Source organism: Nanorana parkeri, unplaced genomic scaffold, assembly GCF_000935625.1.
Source record: "Nanorana parkeri isolate BGI_ZX_2015 unplaced genomic scaffold, ASM93562v1 scaffold310, whole genome shotgun sequence".
NCBI classification, from domain to species: Eukaryota; Metazoa; Chordata; class Amphibia; order Anura; family Dicroglossidae; genus Nanorana; species Nanorana parkeri.
The window spans coordinates 530419-548596 of record NW_017306578.1 but is presented as its reverse complement, the minus strand read 5'-3'; the positions used below and the strand labels follow the sequence as shown (position 1 = coordinate 548596).

At 42.8% G+C, this 18178-nt stretch overlaps 1 protein-coding gene across 1 annotated transcript in view; it reads right to left on the bottom strand.

Moving 5' to 3' along the window:
• Positions 1 to 18178, bottom strand: part of IDUA (iduronidase, alpha-L-) — a 108699-nt gene that overhangs the window by 20747 nt on the left and 69774 nt on the right. The window contains exons 4-8 of the mRNA XM_018557922.1: positions 7690 to 7772; positions 6231 to 6338; positions 3137 to 3232; positions 1664 to 1860; positions 3 to 177 (exon numbers count right to left, since the gene is read on the bottom strand). Of these exons, the coding sequence (XP_018413424.1) occupies positions 3 to 177; positions 1664 to 1860; positions 3137 to 3232; positions 6231 to 6338; positions 7690 to 7772 (659 nt within the window). The remainder of the gene's footprint in view (positions 1 to 2; positions 178 to 1663; positions 1861 to 3136; positions 3233 to 6230; positions 6339 to 7689; positions 7773 to 18178) is intronic.

Genomic DNA, 18178 nt, shown 5'->3' with positions numbered 1-18178 from the left:
TACCACCATGGCACCATATGTGACATCACCCCTCCACGACTGTGGCGTCGACCAGCCAACCAGTGGGTCTGCTTCATCATTGTATATAGGGACTGACTTGAACTTCGGAAAGAGTCTTTGAATTTCTGAAACAGTGTCGATTTCTTGCTCCAAAATGTGCAATGAACTTCCGCCTCCCTGTAATTAAAAAAAATAACTAGCAGTTAAAAATTGTAAGCTATTAAACCATGCAATGTAGCTTTATTACCACAAGAGGGCATTAAACCGTAAGAATAGCAGTTGGGTTTCCAATGAATGCCATTTCATATGTTTATCACTTACATTGAACAAGGAGGTTGGAAACTGTATAACATATGTGTCTTTGCTGATCAAAAGGTGTCTGGAATAAGGCAAATGATATGAACTCATTTCTGAGGCAGAATATGCATAGTGCCAAAGGTCAGGCTGAGTAGCTTGACCATTCCCAAAACAACTGATCAGTGGAGGCTTGAGTGGGTTGACCATTTAGGTTTCATCCGAGTGAAAATAATCAAAACAGACACTGTTGAATTGTTAAAGCATTGACGACAATAGATGTAATATTTTAGATTTACTTATATTGACCTGATAAAGCAAAGTTATGCCAGCTTTGGAAGACCAAGTGATATCTTGCAAAACATTTAATGTTTAATCAGAAACTTTTTATGGGTGCCATAAAGTGGATAAATAGGGAAAGGGCAGAACGCCAGTAATTGTGTTTTGTTTTTGCCTAGCCTGCTTAAGAAATTTGCTTTATACTCCACCCTAGAGACACAACAGAAAGCGAGAGGACAATTGTCCAAAGTGAAGGGAAATCCCCTTTTATACCGTCACTGCAACAATGATCCCATTGGAAGATTTTCCCTATTTATCGGTTCTAGTGACACAACTGTAAATCTTTGTTTTTCCCATCACTTTCTGTTCCAGTGAGAATGGTCACCAAGGCTTAATCTCCCTAGCAGTGACACAGAGCAACTAAAACCTTTTCTGTACTTTTGTGCTGTACAAAACTAAACAAAAATTGGCTATATACACAATTTAACAGAATTGCTTAAGCTAGCTACACATTATGTGAATTTCGGCCGGCATCCCTCAATCAGCTGATTAAAGAAGCTGGTCAGAAAATCTTGGAACGAGCTGAGCCGACAGCTGCCGGCACTGTTCAGGAATTCTGCCATACAAAAGAGACAGCGGGGATTTCCTTGATCAAAGCGCTCGCAGTGTTAATAGAGGAATCTGTTCTAAAAAATAGAACAGTGTATGGCCAGATATCGCCAGATCAGATATAAGAAAAATGGGGTAAATAAGATCAATGTGTTTTTTGAAGCAACAACACCCCAGCACTGGTTGCTATAATGCTGTTAGCTGCATAACTTCTCTGACTGCTATGGTCATGTCTACGGTATGGACACTTCGCCCTCCAACATGCCTCCATGTGTCATGCAGACGTGCAAGCCATCTCGAAAGGATGCCTAAATCCCAGGGTATAGGTCAATTCAATTTCAAAGTCAAAGCTTCTAGTTCCCAATAAAACTTGTTACATTGAAAGACAAATCAATGACACTGTTATGTCATGTGCACATATGGCCATGTCAGCTGTAGTATTACAAACAACCATGAAGATATTACACCATTTCATACAAACCTTTTTATGTAGGGCAATATAGTCAAGTCTAACACCTGTTTCTTGAGTGAAAAAATTAGTCCCATTAAAGCAGTGGCTCAGAAGACCCCAACAGATAGGTGCCCTTGGTCTGCATGAATCCCCAGGTCCCCCAAATTTTAGAAGTGGACTTGCTTGTTTAAGACCCTCTGAGCAGGCATCATAGTAATTCTGAAAACCTGCAGGAATAAAAGCATGTTTAATATGTTTGGTTTACAGGATATAAAAGTAATGTGGTTATTTAAATTGATTTATTTACTGTCAAAGCAGTAACACAGTGCACAGGGACGGGTTGCTTTTAACAGTGTATGGATTTTCAGTGTTAAAAATGTGAAGAGGTTCTTTGCAACAGTTGACTCTTAATACATCTACTTAAGGGTACAATTACCTCTTCACACTGACCTATTTATCAGCACCAAGGATCGATGGTTGTAAGGTGTATGGGCAGCTTAAAACACAATAATACACTTCTCAACATTACACCCCCCCGCACAAATATAATAAAATTCCCCCCGTACACATAAAATAATATACCCCCCTGTTATAAGCCCTCCTCACATACATTCTTTCCTTCGGCCGGAGCTCAGAACTGTCAGAGCTCCGGCCGAAGGAAGCCAGAGCAGACAGGAGCTGCTCTGCGGTCTGCATCCGACACAGATGCAGACCGTGGAGCTGCTCCTGCAAGTCAGGTACGCGGTCTGCGACCGTGTGCCTGACATGTCAGCTGGCTGCGGGCCACCAGGTACCAGCTCGCTGGCTGGAGTTGGTCCGCGGACCGGTACTTGGAGACCCAAATTTCCACTCGCCCTCACTTTATTTTTACTCGCCAAATGTGAGCAGGCAAGTGGAAATTTTGAGCCCTGCTCGTAATTAGAGCCGATGTGTGACACTGAAGCTGTCAAACGTCGGCTCTATTGATCGAGAACTATGCGATCACATACCCCTGATCACTCAGTTCCCGATCTTCTACATGCAGAGAGTAGTGACCGTCAGTCACCGCTCCCCGTAGGGATTCCTTTCTCGCCTCTCCGATCCTCCAGCGCTGACTGAAGGAACGGACAGGGGAGGGGGTGGGCACAGCTGGCTCTGCCTCTAGAGAGCCAGAGTCAGCTGTCAATCACGAGACAGGGTGAATCCCAACAATAGCCTGCTATATGCTGAGTTTTGGGTCACAGTAGGACATTAGTATATGTCCTCCTGTGACTCTAAAGAGAACTATGGCCAAAAAATGTTGTGCCATAGTTCTCTTTTAATTCACTGCCCCTGCTTTAGACAGATCACCTCTTATTTTCTGCTGTGTCTCTGGGACAGGAAGTAGGGAAAATCCCCCCCCCCATAGGACATAGGAAAAAATGACAGGGGTTTTAACCCTTCCCAACTCAACCCAAAGCTAAATAAAAATTTGGGTTTTACATATACTTTAAGCAATAAGAACGAAAAAATCAAATGACATACCTGTCACTGTGACAGACACATTGTCAAAATCATGATGGTCTGGTTCGTTCCAAGTTTCAAAGTTCCATGATGAGACATGAGATAAACCGTATTTTTCTGTTAAAGAAGAATATAATAGTGTCACAACAGTGCAATTTCACAGGCTGGCAAATGCACCTCAAAAATGCTCAACAATGTTTATACAGTATATGGTCTGTTTGCTGCTTCTATGTTATAATTTTATGAAGCATTTAAAAGGTCCAAAATTAATACAAAGGTTTTAAGTAAACGGTAATGGGCCGCATCACCTAATGTCAGGCAAACGCTTGAGGAATACATATATGGGAGCCATTGTAGATGGCAAAGGATTTGTATTTCTGTCAATCCAGTCCTAACACTTGCACAGCCTAGTCTAACAGGGCAAGAGACCTGCGTTGTCTTTGCTGCAGTCCCGAAACATATATATCTTTTCCTTTCCTTGAAAGGAGAAGCAGGTGACTGGTGAACTCATCTGTTACTCTGCTCTTTCTTCCTACCTGCAAGTTCCTTGCTTGCTTATGAGCACTCCAGTACAACTGACTTTCTTCTGCTGCTTCTCCCTCTCACAGTCTGAGCTCTGCTGCACATTGGACTGCAAGAGGCTGCAAAATTTGGGTACCTACACTGCTAAAGGCAAATGTGACCCCCTCATAACAATTATTATAAAAGGCGCTTCCACTATAAGTCCTCTCCATTTTACTATTAACCCCAACTACTTTTTGGGCACACTGAGGTGAGAAAAAGGCCCTTGTCCCTCAACTTTGGGTGCTTGCTATCCTCCACACAAGTACACCCCAGTTTTGAAATGCATATGGCCTGGTATGGTACTGGAAGGATGCCTGCACGCTTGCTGCCCTCTCTTTCCTGGCCACACAAGTTGCATGCCTGGATAAGGGTCTGGTTGGAATATATTATGGGGAACCCCAAGACATTTCATTTTTTTTTAAATTACTACATATCCCAACACATTCTCATTTTGGTGACAATATAGATTGCAAATCATAACCAGCCTTGCACTAGTTTATAATTTAGCAATGTAACTAGACCCTCGCTGACTATATGCGCATAATCACCACTACGCAAATATTATGGCTTTTAGTGCATTTTTGCGCCAAACTCATTGCACTCGAACATTGCAGATGTTCTTTTCAGAGCCAAATCTGTGATGTCCGGGACGTATTTAACATTTTTAGTGTTTACACATATGGCTTCAGTATTTGGCTGAACATATGATCTGGGCTTATTTCCTTTTATTAACACATTTAGCTACCATAAACATACTGTATACTAAACAGAGACAATACCACTCCAAAATTAAAAAAACATATTGTCAGTATATACACATCCATTATTACTGCCAGCATGTAGTATCGTGTTTTGTCGAGTGCCATCAATCGGGACACAGAGAAAGCAACTGTCTTCAGAACAATAAGTGCGATTATTTAAGTCTCAAGTAAAATTACCAAGAGGATGACTTGTTTTGACCAAAAGAATAAAGACAGTATACACAGTAAGCAGGTGTCACTGACATTTAGCTTTGGGCAAACAATGGCATTGAAAACATATATGCTGATGCTCGAGCTGATGATTCTTTACACACTGTTGTTAAAGGAGAACTATGAGGTGAGTGATTTTCACTCATCCTCATAGTTCTAGCCGACCTGTGACAATGAAACTGTCACAAGTCGGCTCAGTAGATCGGGAAGTGTGCGAACACATACCAGTGCTCGCTCACTTCTCGATCCTGTCACTGCAGAGAGCAGTGACAGGGGAGGGACTGGATTCCCTCCTCCCCTGTCCGATCCTCCAGCACTGACTGGCGGAACGGACGGGGGAGGGGGCGGGTACAGCTGGCTCTGCCTCTAGATAGGCAGATCCAGTTGTCACTCACGCAGCTGAGTGGATCCAGACATAATTGTCGGGATCCGTTTCAGCTGCGGCGTCTCTGTATACCGCGAGCTGTAGCTCGCACTATACTGAGCTTTGGGTGACGGGAGGATGCTAGTTTGTGTCCTCCCGTTACTCTTAGGAGAACTATGGGGAAAAGCCCTAACCCCATAGTTCTCCTTTAACAAATTAATAACGTTGAAATAAAACATTCTCAGGTGCAGCAACTTCTGGTTGCTGCTCAAATTGAATTAGACGGATTTTATTTTAAATACATCTTGGCAAATGTTGGTCCTGTGCAGGGACAAGGAGCAACTAACCCGGGTTCAGACAAAGTCCTACCACCCATTGGTACTAGATATGCACGATGATGTAATGAATCTCCACCCAGTCCTTACCAGCTACTGTTCGCCAGTACGGAGACTGAAAGGTAACCAAATTTTTATATGATGGAGTATACAGGTCAACAGGTTGTATTCTTTTAGATGAACTTCAGAAGACAGAATATGATTCTGTAAAGTTCCAGGGACCACGTAGGACATGTAAATGTTTAAGTCTGGTTACCATCTCCATCAGCTGTTCCTACTTCAATGTTCTCGTGCCCATTAATAATATGGGTATGTTTGGACATGCGTAAAAGCATATTATTGTCTTAATACAGGTCTGACATCTTTGCAGATAGGTTTATCATGCACCTCATCTACAGTATATCTTTATTTTTGTTGTTTATACATTCTTATTAATTTGTATTAAATATTAAAGTGTTTGTCAAGCCAAGTTTAGTTTAAGATATGATAAGGAAGGATTAGAACTCCTGGGGGGTTCTATTAGAGAGATTTACCTTCACTTCTGTTCTACTGACAGCAGTTTTACCAGATAGGAAGTGAGGGAAAATCTGCAACAGAGACACAGACAGAAATAAAAATCTGACCGGGGTTCTAGCCTACTTTACTAAAGAAAGGCATATTTAGTTATGTGCTGCTGTTGGAGATTTCCCTTAAGTTCCAGTCTGGAATGCTGTCAGCAGAACAGGAAGTGAGGAAACATTTCTCTAACAGAGCCCCAGATAGCAGCAAAAGAGAAAATGTTTGGCTTGACATACACTTTAAATCATAAAATGCCATGTTTATGACATGTCTGTCATATCCTGATAAGCTAAATATGTCTGACTAAACAACAATAAACTTACCTATGTACCTCTTTGCAATTGAGTAGATTAGATATCGCCATTCTTTCACTTGGACTTTATCTTCAAAATCGGTAAAATATCCAGATGGATTTCCCATTAACTCAAAGCCTTTAAAAAGGTAAGCAAGTTAATCACTCAAAATCTGTTGATATTTGAAATTTGATTTGGGGAAACTGGATCTAACAATACAGACTAATGATTTTAGGGCAGTTTGTTTCATTATTATGAAGAACTGTAACTTAGTCCATGATTATTCAGCAATGGAGAATGACGACCAGGACTACAGATCCCTTCAATCCATGAGTATACCTCAATGGAGAATGGAAACCAGCAATCATTGATTGCTGAGATTTGTAGTCCTCTATAGCCGGTTGCCATTCTCTATTGCTGTATAATCATTGATCACTTTATCACAAAGACCATGTCTTGGGAAAAATGTAAAGCTGAGAAATAATCATTGATTATACAGCAATGGAGAATGGCAAGGTTTTGGTCTTAACAGGACTGTATGCACATCTCACCAGGGCTGCATTTGGGTCTCACCAGGGCTGCACGCAGATCTCGCCAGGCATTTGAGTCTCATCAGGGCTGCGTTGGGGTCTCACCAGGGCTGCGTGCAGGTCCCAGCAGGGCTGCGTTTGGGTCTCACCAGGGCTGTGTGCAGATCCCACCAGGGCTGCTTTTGTGTCCCATCAGGGCTGCGTGTGGGTGCCGGGCTCTCCAGGGCTCTGCGGGTGGGTTCTGGGCTCTCCAGGGATCTGCGGGTGGGAGCCGGGCTCTCCAGGGCTGAATGGGTGGGTGCCGTGCTCGTGCCAGGCTCCAGGGCTGTATGTTTGGGTATGGGGGGTGTTCTCTGCAGTGCCGGTCTTGGGAAGGAGCAGGAGGTGATGTGCGGCCGGACTGGCACTGTCAGAGACAGCTGCCTGAGGTCCCCAGCAGGCTGTCTGAGGCCCCCAGCAAGCGCGGGACCTCAGGCAGCCGCTCGGTTTTAAAGTTTAAAGGGCCGGTATCTACCTTTAGGATCAGAGCATTTTCACGAGTACAAGTACTCTTGAAAATGCCCAGTATTGCTATAGGGACATGCCTATGCAAAATTATCTTTTTTTTTTAAACATGGAACATTGCAAGATAAAGAAAAAAAACTACACTAATCTACATTCACACATAAACATCAGCCAAAGAAAGTATGTCCTAATCATTACAAAGCAAAAAAAGTTACAGTAAAAGTAAAAACATACTTCCAAGATACTAAGTCATTATGAACAAGCCTATAGGGAACAAAGTGTAGCATTCCTTATCATCATTTATTGTTATGTGTGCTTTAAATTGATAAAAGGTGAAATCTGTTTTTTGTCTGCATCACTGAACTTTGGATATCATTATAATGCCTTAATAAATAAAGTGTTTGTCCACTTGGCCATACATTGTAATTGAATTAAGTGGGAATATTTATTCTAACCTGGCACCAAGTCATTCTCCATCAGAAGATCCATGAGCTCATCCAGCTTTGTGAAGTTATATTGAGGAATTTCATTGACAACACTAAAGAATAAGACAAAAACAAAATTAAATACAATGACATTTGCAATCAGTAAGGCCTGGTTCACACCTGGGCGCTTTACAGCGTGTACCTACGCTCTGTAAAACGCTCAACATGTGAAAACCAATGATTGCCTATGGGCATGGTTCCCACCTGGGCATTTTACAGCGCGTAGGAACGCGCTGCAAATGCCCTACGCCCAAAGAAGTACTGGAGCTTCTTTGGGGCGTATTTGCCGCGCGTATCCATTGGGATGCAGCCAGGTAGCCCTCAGAAACGCGCTTTGTGCCACGGTAAAAACGCACGGCACAAAACGCGCATATTCGATACGCCTAGGTGTGAACCCAGCCTAAAAATAGATATCTATATAGTGCATGTAAAGAATAAGCACCTTATCCTACTGGTGACCCTTGGGCCAACTGTTTTTTGTGGCCCTGAAACATTGGTGCCTGTTCCTGGTCACATTGCATTACCCTCACCTGTGCTCCCCATCTGGCCTACAAATCCCATATCTCCATCCCCTCTCCCTTCAGTGTAGAGCAGCCCAGACACTGTCATGGTAGCATTCAGAGCACAGGTCAGAAGCATTAGGCTCTCGTTTGTTGCTCTGCTCCTACATTCTACAGCCTGTACATCACTACCACACATTAAGCAGGGATTGCTGACAGTTGCAGGCCAGAGGATGGGAGCCGTGGTAGCCGCCATGAGAATCAAGCCTAAGAGTAAAGATCTCGATGCCAACCACACACTAACAGACATTGTTTCTAACTACCCCAGCTGACATTCATCCTTCCTCAGAAATTCACATGCCCCTGCTCAAGGACATGCCTACCCATGTCTCCCTCTGTCAGATTTTCCATCCAAAGTTTTAATTCTATCTTAGCTTGTACTGGTTACCATTGTTGCAAAGATGGAAAGTAATTGAAAATGCAGAGTTTTTGACCCTGTCTAAAAGAGGAATTCCCTATACTTTATAGAGATTTCCTTTCACTTTCTTTTGCATCTTTGGGTCAGGAAGTGAAGGAAAATCTCCCAAGCAGAACACAAAACAGCAAAAAAATAAAAAACACATGGGTTTAGCCCTACCCCACATTATCTAAAACCTTAAAAAGTTCTGGCTATGCATGAATTTTAAATTGTGTTTTTTCAGTCTACCCAGAGTGGCGGTAGGCAACTTTGGAACTCCAGCTGTGGTAAAACTCACATCCTCATCATGCCTGTGCCTTTAGGAGTCACGCCTGTAGCTGTCAAGAGTCTTGCAGTGCATCATGGGATTTTGTAGGTTTACCATAGCTGGAATGTAGAGGTTGCCTACCTCTGGCCTAGAGCTTTAGGAGTTGAAGTTCAACAACTATAGCTCCACAGGTTATATATTCACTCCTAACGTATCTATTTTTCCACAATAGCACCTCTCCATCAATGTATAACCTGATGAACAAGCACAAAACTCTGGTGAAACTGTGCTATGTGGAAAAGGGTTAGGATGCGAAAGATGAGGGGCCTCTGTAATAATGGTTGGCTACTTATTCTATACACATAAAATACATTTTGATACCTCTTTGAAATTTTAGTAAAAATACAAGTCTGATTTATGGAATATACGCAGGGATGTATTACTTTACATAGATTTGCAACAATAGATCAAAGCTAAAGGCTACAATACTATAATTATTGTAGCTTTTAATATAATACATTATTTTACCATCCTTAACAGAACACAAAAATCAATGGATTTTAGTTGCTTCCTATTTTCCTGTTCGTTTTCAGTTTTTGGTCCTTTAAGATGGTATTCTGCCTCAAATGGATCTTTGCTAGGGACTTACTTTAAAGGATCTCAGAAGAGCCTTGGCTTCCGCACAACAATGGTTTATATTGGTGGACTGGAATGGTAATCAATGGATTCCATATACAGGATTTATATAGCGCCTATATAACAGTTATACAGAGTGTGTGTGTATGTATGTATGTATGTATGTATGTATGTATGTATGTATGTATGTATATAGGGCTGGTAATGATAAAACATTTCCTGTTCGATCAACATTTTTTAAAATCGATTAATCGACTAATTTCGATTAATTATAACGCACATACAGATCCAACTGCTTTTAGCTGATCTGCTTGCATTGCAACTCTGCATTAGTCAGTAGTAAATGTGGTATAGACTGGATTAGACTGGTTAGACTCCTCAGAGCCCTGGTGAGATCCCACACGGGCTCTGTAGGGTCTCACCAGCACCAGGGCTCCGTAGGGTCTCACCAGGGCTCTATGGGGTCCCACCATGGCTATGTGCGATTTCACCAGCCTGGTGAGACCCCTCAAGGCCCTGGTGAGACGCCAAAGAGGCCTGGTTAAACCAGGGCTCTGTGGGGTCTCACCAGAGCTTTGAGGGGGCCTCACCAGGGTAGCAGGGCTCTGTGGGTCCTAACCACTGCTTTGTGTAATGGAAATGAAGAGTGGAAGTCATGTTTGAAGTATAGTTTAGGTGGCAACCATGGCTCCCCCATAGATACAGTCAATGTGTGAGTAGAGGAAGTATGTTATTCATAGGAATACCAGGAATGGAAAACAAAAGATAATGTCGGCAGCTCATCTAAAGGTTGGTATTGGTACTGCATTGGTACTGATATTGGTACTGCATTGTGCATTTTTGTTGTATATGTAATTACATCATATCCCTGTGTACGATCACAAACACCTGCACAACAGAATCCCAGACCTTTGGCTCTTCTCACGTTTACTTCAGAATGGTCATCATCCCCTATAAGGGACCTCACACAATTTCAGTAGTTGCATATATATATATAGTTTGTTTCCCACTTACAAAGAAATGGTCTATAATTTTTATCATAGGTGTATTTGAAATGATAGAGACAGAATACCAACCAAAAATCCAGAAAAAACACATGATACAAATGTTATAAATTGAGTTGCAGTTCAGTGTGTGAAATAAGTATTTGAACCCACAAGCAAACCATGACTTAGTACTTGGTGGGGAAACCCTTGTTGGCAAGCACACAGGTAAGAATCTTCTTGTAGTTGGTTACCAGGTTTGCACACATCTGGGGAGGGATTTTGGTCCACTTTTCTTTACAGGTCTTCTCTAAATCCTTAAGGTTTCTTGGCTGTCGCTTGGCAACTCGAAGTTTCAGCTACCTCCATAAATTTTCTATAGGATTAAGAAGACAAACAAGGGTGGCTGGCCAAATGATTCCCCTGGTGTGATCTCTCCCCCTACAATATAGTTAATTACAACACAAAGCAGAAAAATACCGGGGTTTGTGAGAGATATGACACCTTGGCTTGAAGTTTGGTAGAAAGATTTTTATTTTAAATAACATCTAGATTATAAAACAAATACATACAGGAATAAAACGGGAAAAATTCAATTGCAAATATTCTAAAAGGCAGTATTTAGATCAAGTGCATCCATCTATTATACATGTTGAACATAGTCATTTTGAGTCAAATACATTATGTGAGTCAAATCCCTATAGGATTAAGGTCTGGAGACTGGCTAGGCCACTCCATGACCTTAAGGTGCTTCTTCTTGAGCCACTGCTTTGTTGCCTTGGCGGTATATTTTGGGTCATTGTGATGCTGAAAGAACCATCCATGACCCATCTTCAGTGTTCTGGCTGAGGGAAGGGGGATCACATCCAAGACTTTACAATACATGGCCCTGTCCATTGGCCCCTCAATGCGGCAAAGTCGGCCTGTAACTTTAGCAGAGAAACAGCCCCAAAGCATAATGTTTCCACCTCCGTGATTGACTGTAGGGATGGTGTTCTTAGGGTCATAGTCAGCATTTTACTTCCTCCAAACACAGCGAGCTGAGTTAATGCCAAAGAGCTCACTTTTGGTCTCATCTGACCCCAGATCTTTCTCCCAATCCTTCTCTGAATCATTTGGCAAACTTCAGACGGGCCTGTACATGTTCCTTCTTGAGGAGGGCGACCTTGCTGGTGCGGCAGGATCTCAATCTATGGCGGTGTATTGTGTTACCAATGGTTTGTTTGGTGACTGTGGTCCCAACTGCCTTGAGATCATTCACAAGCTCCTCCCGTGTAGTTCTGGGCTGATCCCTCACATTTCTCATGATCATCATTGATAGGACTAATCTGTGTACCACATAGCCAGTCTGTGGGAGCCAGAATTATTGTTGGGTAGGGGATCAAATAGTTATTTTACTCACTGAACTGCAACTCCTTTTATAACATTTGTATCCTGTGTTTTTCTGGATTGTCGGTTGGTATTCTTTCTCTATCATTTAAAATACACCTAGGATAAAAAAATATAGACCTTTCGTTACTTTGTAAGTGGGAAAGCTTACAAAATCTGCAGGGGATCAAATAACTATCATTCTCTCTCTCTCTATACACACATTATATATATATATATATACACACACAGTTGTGCTCATAAGTTTACATACCATGGCAGAATTTATGATTTCCTGGCCACTTTTCAGAGAATATGAATGATAACACGAAAACCTTTCTTTCTGTCACTCATGGGTAGTGTGGCTGAAGCCATTTATTATCAATCAACTGTGTTTACTCTTTTTCAATCATAATGACAACAGAAACTACCCAAATGACCCTGATCAAAAGTTTACATACCCCATTTCTTAATACGGTGTTGCCCCCTTTAACATCAATGACAGCTTGAAGTCTTTTGTGGTATGTGTGGATGAGGCTCTTTATCTTCTCAGATGATACAGCTGCCCATTCTTCCTGGCAAAAAGTCTCCAGGTACTGTAAATTCTTGGGCTGTCTTGCATGAACTGCACGTTTGAGATCTCCCCAGAGTGGCTCAAATGATATTGAGGTCAGGAGACTGAGATGACCACTCCAGAACCTTCACTTTATTCTGCTGTAGCCAATGACAGGTCGACTTGGCCTTGTGTTTAGGATCATTGTCATGTTGGAATGTCCAAGTACGTCCCATGCGCAGCTTCCGGGACGATGCATGCAAATTGTTCTCCAGTATCTTTTGATAACATACTGCATTCATCGTGCCATCAATTCTGACCAACTTTCCTGTGCCTTTGTAGCTCACACATCCCCAAAACATCAGCGATCCACCTGCGTGTTTCACAGTAGGAATGGTGTACTTTTCATCATAGGCCTTGTTGACTCCTCTCCAAATGTAGCGTTTATGGTTGTGGCCAAAAAGCTCAATTTTGGTCTCATCACTCCAAATGACTTGACCATGCAGCCCATCTTTCTTCAAGTGCCTCCTTATTGTGCATCTTGCAACAGCCACACCACATGTTTTTCAGAGTGTCCAGTATTTCACCTGAAGTTATTTGTGGGTTTTTCTTTGCATCCCAAACAATTTTCCTGGCAGTTGTGGCTGACAGTTTAGTTGGTCTACCTGACCGTGGTTTGGTTTCAACAGAACCCTTCATGTTTGAACACTGCTGATTGGCATTCTCAATTCCTTGAATATCTTTTTATATCCCTTTCCTGTTCTATACAGTTCAACTACCTTTTACCGCAGGTCCTTTGACAATTGTTTTGCTTTCCTCATGACTCAGAATCGAGACACATCAGTGCAGCACTGGATGAAGGATGCATGGGTCTGTCAGGAGGCCAGAAACTCATTGGCCTTTTATACACACACACACTGATTACATGCAAACAGATCACAGGTGAGGATGGTTCCCTTTAATAGCCATTCACACCCCTTTGTGTCAACCTGTGTGCATGTTATCAGGCCAAAATCACCAGGGTATGCAAACTTTTGATCAGGGTCATTTGGGTAGTTTCTGTTGTCAATATGATTGGAAAAGAGTAAACACAGTTGATTTATAATAAATGGCTTCAGCCAAACACTACCCATGATTGACAGAAAGGTTTTCGTGTTATCATTCATATTCTCTGAAAGATGGCCAGGAAATCATAAATTCTGCCAGGGTATGCAAACTTATGAGCACAAGTGTATGTATACACACTGAGTGGCCAGATTATTATGACCACCCCATCAGTACTTCGTTGGGCCACGAGATGACTCCACGAGATGACTTCGTTGGGCCCCCTCTTGACTCCACGAGATGTTGAAAGGTGATGCGAGGAATCTGACACTGCACTGTTGCCCTTATGTTGTCTTGTACCAGTCTTGCCACACTCCATTCTGCCCTAACATTGACTAGTCGCTGACGGCCACAATTCACACGTTCAGACCCAGATTTTCGTCTGACAGTCCAGTCTTTAAACACTTTAACAACAGCTGCTCTTGAACATTTAACTAATTCTGCTGTTTTGCTGATACTGCCACGGAGTATGCTGGCGACACAGATACCCAAGACTCTCAGCCAGAGGGGCTGAGAGGTTCCAGAATATAAATAGATTTGCAGGGAAGAAGCTGGCCTTTTCTGGATTGTAGCTAGGATCTGGATCTCTGGAGATTTCTTAGAGCTCTGGGTGGGATGAAATCTCCAGTACTGAGGTCAGGTGTTGCCATTGATCAGGTGGCTGAAAGCAGCCTCATTAAGAGCCCAGACCAGAGCTAAAGGCAGGAGTCGGTGTGATGTGGGCTGCAGGCAAATGAGGGCTCCTGCTGGGAAGAGGGACAGGTTGTGCTCAGGAGTCAGGAGGACTCCACCCAGAAGCCAGAGTGAAGCCAAGTGGCTGTGTGTGCGCAGGAGGCACCTTGGAATCAGTCAAGAAGGCTTAGTGAGCCTGTGACACACAAGGGATGTGTGGAAGAGTCACATGGAGTATGTGTGACAATCTTGAGTTGGTGAGAGTAACCCTCGCCCAAACTCTATATTATTGCATTTGATATTTGAAAACCAGGATAAAAAGCAGTATAAAGCCAGTATAAAACGCACTTAGGGGTTTAACCTATGATTCTTTTGCATATTCTTCATGGTCCATGTAACGTAGCATTATTATTATAATTATAAAGGATTTATATAGGGCCAATAGTTTGCGCAGCGCTTTACAATATAAGGAAGACATTACAATTACAATACAATTCAAGACAAGATGGTAAGGAGGGCCCTGCCCTTGAGAGCTTACAATCTAAAAAGGGAGGGGTAAGTAATACATGAGGAGGTAGCTGTGTGGGGATGAATTGTTAAGCTACCCTGAAGAGATGAGTCTTAAGGGATCGCCTAAAGGCAGTCAGAGTGGGAGAGATAGACGGGCAGGTTGGGGTAAAGAGTTCCAAAGAATGGGGCAGACTCTAGAGAAGAGGCGAGCATGGGAGGAGTTGACAAAGGAGCTAGAGAGCAGGAGGTCTTGGGAGGAGCGTAGGGGGCAGTTAGGGTGATACTTTGAGACAAGGCTGGAGATGTAACCTGGGGCTGAGTTGTGAATGGCTTTGTAAGTGGTTGTTAATATTTTGAATTTTATCCTTTGGACGATTGGAAGCCAGTGCAGGGATTGACAGAGAGGGGTTGCAGATACTGAGAGGTTGGTTAGGTGGATAAGTCTGGCAGCAGCATTCATGATAGACTGAAGGGGAGATAGCCTGTGTAGAGGTAGGCCAATGAGGAGGGAGTTACAATAGTTGAGATGAGAGATAACAAGTGAGTGGATGAGCAGCTTTGTGGTTTCATTGGTGAGGAAGGGGCATATTTTGGAGACGTTTCGAAGGTGAATACGGCAGGATTTGGATAGGGATTGGATGTGAGGAAGAAAGGTGAGGTCCCAGTCAAGGATGACACCTAGCACCCTGGTATGGGGGGAGGGTTGGATAGTTGTGTAATCAATCATGATCGAAAATTTGGGGGAGGGTTTGCAGTGGGGAGGGAATACCATGAGCTCAGTTTTTGAAAGATTGAGCTTTAAGAAATGTTGCGACATCCGGACTGATATGTCAGTTAGTAAGTTAGTGATACGTAAGGAGACTGAGGAGGTGAGTTGTGGAGTGGAAAGATATATTTGAGTGTTATCAGCATAAAGATGATACTGGAAGCCATGTGAGGTGATCAACTTACCAAGAGAGGAGGTGTAGATAGAGAAAAGAAGTGATCCAAGGACAGAGACTTGGGGGACCCCAACAGAAAGGGGAAGAGGAGAGGAAGATGTAGAGTGCTTACATAGGTAGGAGGAAAACCATGAGAAAGCAGAGTCTTGTAGGCCAAGCGAGTGGAGTTTTTTGAGGAGCAGAGTGATATGTCCTTTGCCCACATACTCTGCTAAATGTTTTTCCTTTTTGGTCAACTCAGAAAGCTGGGAGGTAAGTATAATAAAGTGAATGTTCCTAAACCACCAGGATAAAATATGCCTATAGATTCCAAGCCTGAGATGAGTTCACGAAAGTTAATTTAATTAGAGCTGAATCTTCTACAAGCATTTTCTAATTAAAGAAGCTGGCATACAGGTAGCCTATTACAGTTGTATATCTCTGCCCTTATAGTCACTGTGCAAAAGTGTAACTTACATACAACTTTAATTGAAAAGCATTGGAAACTTTTTAGTTTCCTTTTTGTCATTAAGTAACCTTACATAAAAAAAAGGTTTGTTGTTGAACATTGTTGAAATCATTGTTAGATATTTTTGGTCTGCAAACAAACTTGTGATAAAAATAAATGTCAACCTGAATGCCCTGAAGATTCTAATGCAGTTTACCCAAAGCACGATTTTGATAGCAATAACTTTGCAGCACAATAGTGACACTGAGCTTCTTCCAGAAGCAAAACAATACAACTGGGTTTATGCAAGAATCTGAATAAATTATTACAATTGTGCAGTCTACCTTGCAAAATATTTCGGTTTACCACCTTATTTAACTTTGTAAACCTTGGCTGCGCCTGACACTTCAGTCAGTTGAAGTGTAAGGGGTCAAAAGTTACCTGCAGTCTCCCGTCGTCTGCCCAAACTCACACACACCGATCAGCCATAACATTATGACCACTGACAGGTGAAGTGAATAACATTGATTATCTCATTACAATGACACCTGAAAATGGGTGGGATATATTAGGCACCCAGTGAAGATTTTCCCTGGTGTGTTGGCAAGCCAGCGGCCAAATTGTGACGCTAGATCAATGGATCAGACCAAGTCCAAAAATGCAGCTCTTGTGGGGTGTTCCTGGTCTGCAGTGGTCAGGACCTACCAAAAGTGGTCCAAGGAAGGAAAACCAGTGAACCGGAGACAGGGTCATGGGCAGCAAAGGCTCATTGATTAATTTGGGGAGCGAAGGCTGGCCTGTGGAATCCAATCCAATAGCAGAGCTACTGTTGCACAGAGTGCTGGAAAAGTTCATGCTGGTTCTGATAAAAAGGTGTATGAAAACACAGTGCATTGCAGTTTGTTGCATATGGGCTTTGTAGCCGCAGACTGGTAACGGTGCCCATGCTACCCGTGTCCACCACCAAAAGTGCCTACAATGGACTCCTGAGCATCAGAGCTGGACGACGGAGCAATGGAAGAAGGTGGTCTGGTCTGATGAATCAAATTTTTTTGCTTGCCTGTTGAAGAAGAGATGGCACCAGGATGCACTAGGGGAAGAAGGCAAGCCAGTGGAGGCAGTGTGGTGTTTTGGGTCATTTTCTGCTGGAAAACCTTGGTCCTGCCATTCATGTGGATGTTACTTTGTCACGTACCACCTACCTAAACATTGTTGCTGACCAAATACACCGTTTCATGGAAACGGTACACCCCAATAGTTATGAGCCGAACTCCCCCGTGTTTGAAAGTTCGACTTCACACCGAACATGGAAAAAGTTTGAATTCGAACTCAAACTCAATGCAAGTCTATGGGAACCGAACTTGAAAAATCAATAATCCCCTTTTTGAAGGCTTATATGCAAGTTAATGGCCATAAAAAAGGGTATGGGTATTGGGGCACTGCCCTAGGGGACATGCATCAATGCAAATAACACTTTAAAAAATACAGTTTTTAAAGGAGCAGTAATTTTAACATTGCTAAAAGTGAAACAATAAAAATGAAAAAATACTTTAAAATATCGTGCCTGGGGGTCCCCTTAAACTGTCTGTAAATTGGCGTATCTGTATGATGTATAGAACCTGCTGCAGCAAAAATGAAATTTGTAGGAATTTTGAAGAACCCCCACCCCCAAAAATGGGGGGAAAAAACATGGGGTTCCCCTAAAATTCCCAACCAGACCCTTGATCTGAGCACAGGCCTGGCAGGGCAAGAAAGGAGGGGGACGAGCGAGTGCCCCCTCCCTTTCTCCCATACCAGGCCACATGCCCTCGGCACTGGAAGGGTGCCGATGGGGTCAAGGGCCTCTTCCCCACAAGCCCTGGGGCGTTGGTTGTGGGGGTGCGGGCAGGGGGGGACTTATTCCCATTAGGGTACCCCTTTAATAAAAGGGTCACCAAATGCGCCCCCCTCCCTTGTGAATGAGTAAGGGGTACTTTTACCCCTACCCATTTACTAAAGGGTTACATTAAATTTTAAAGGAGGCCAGACTTTTAGGACAAA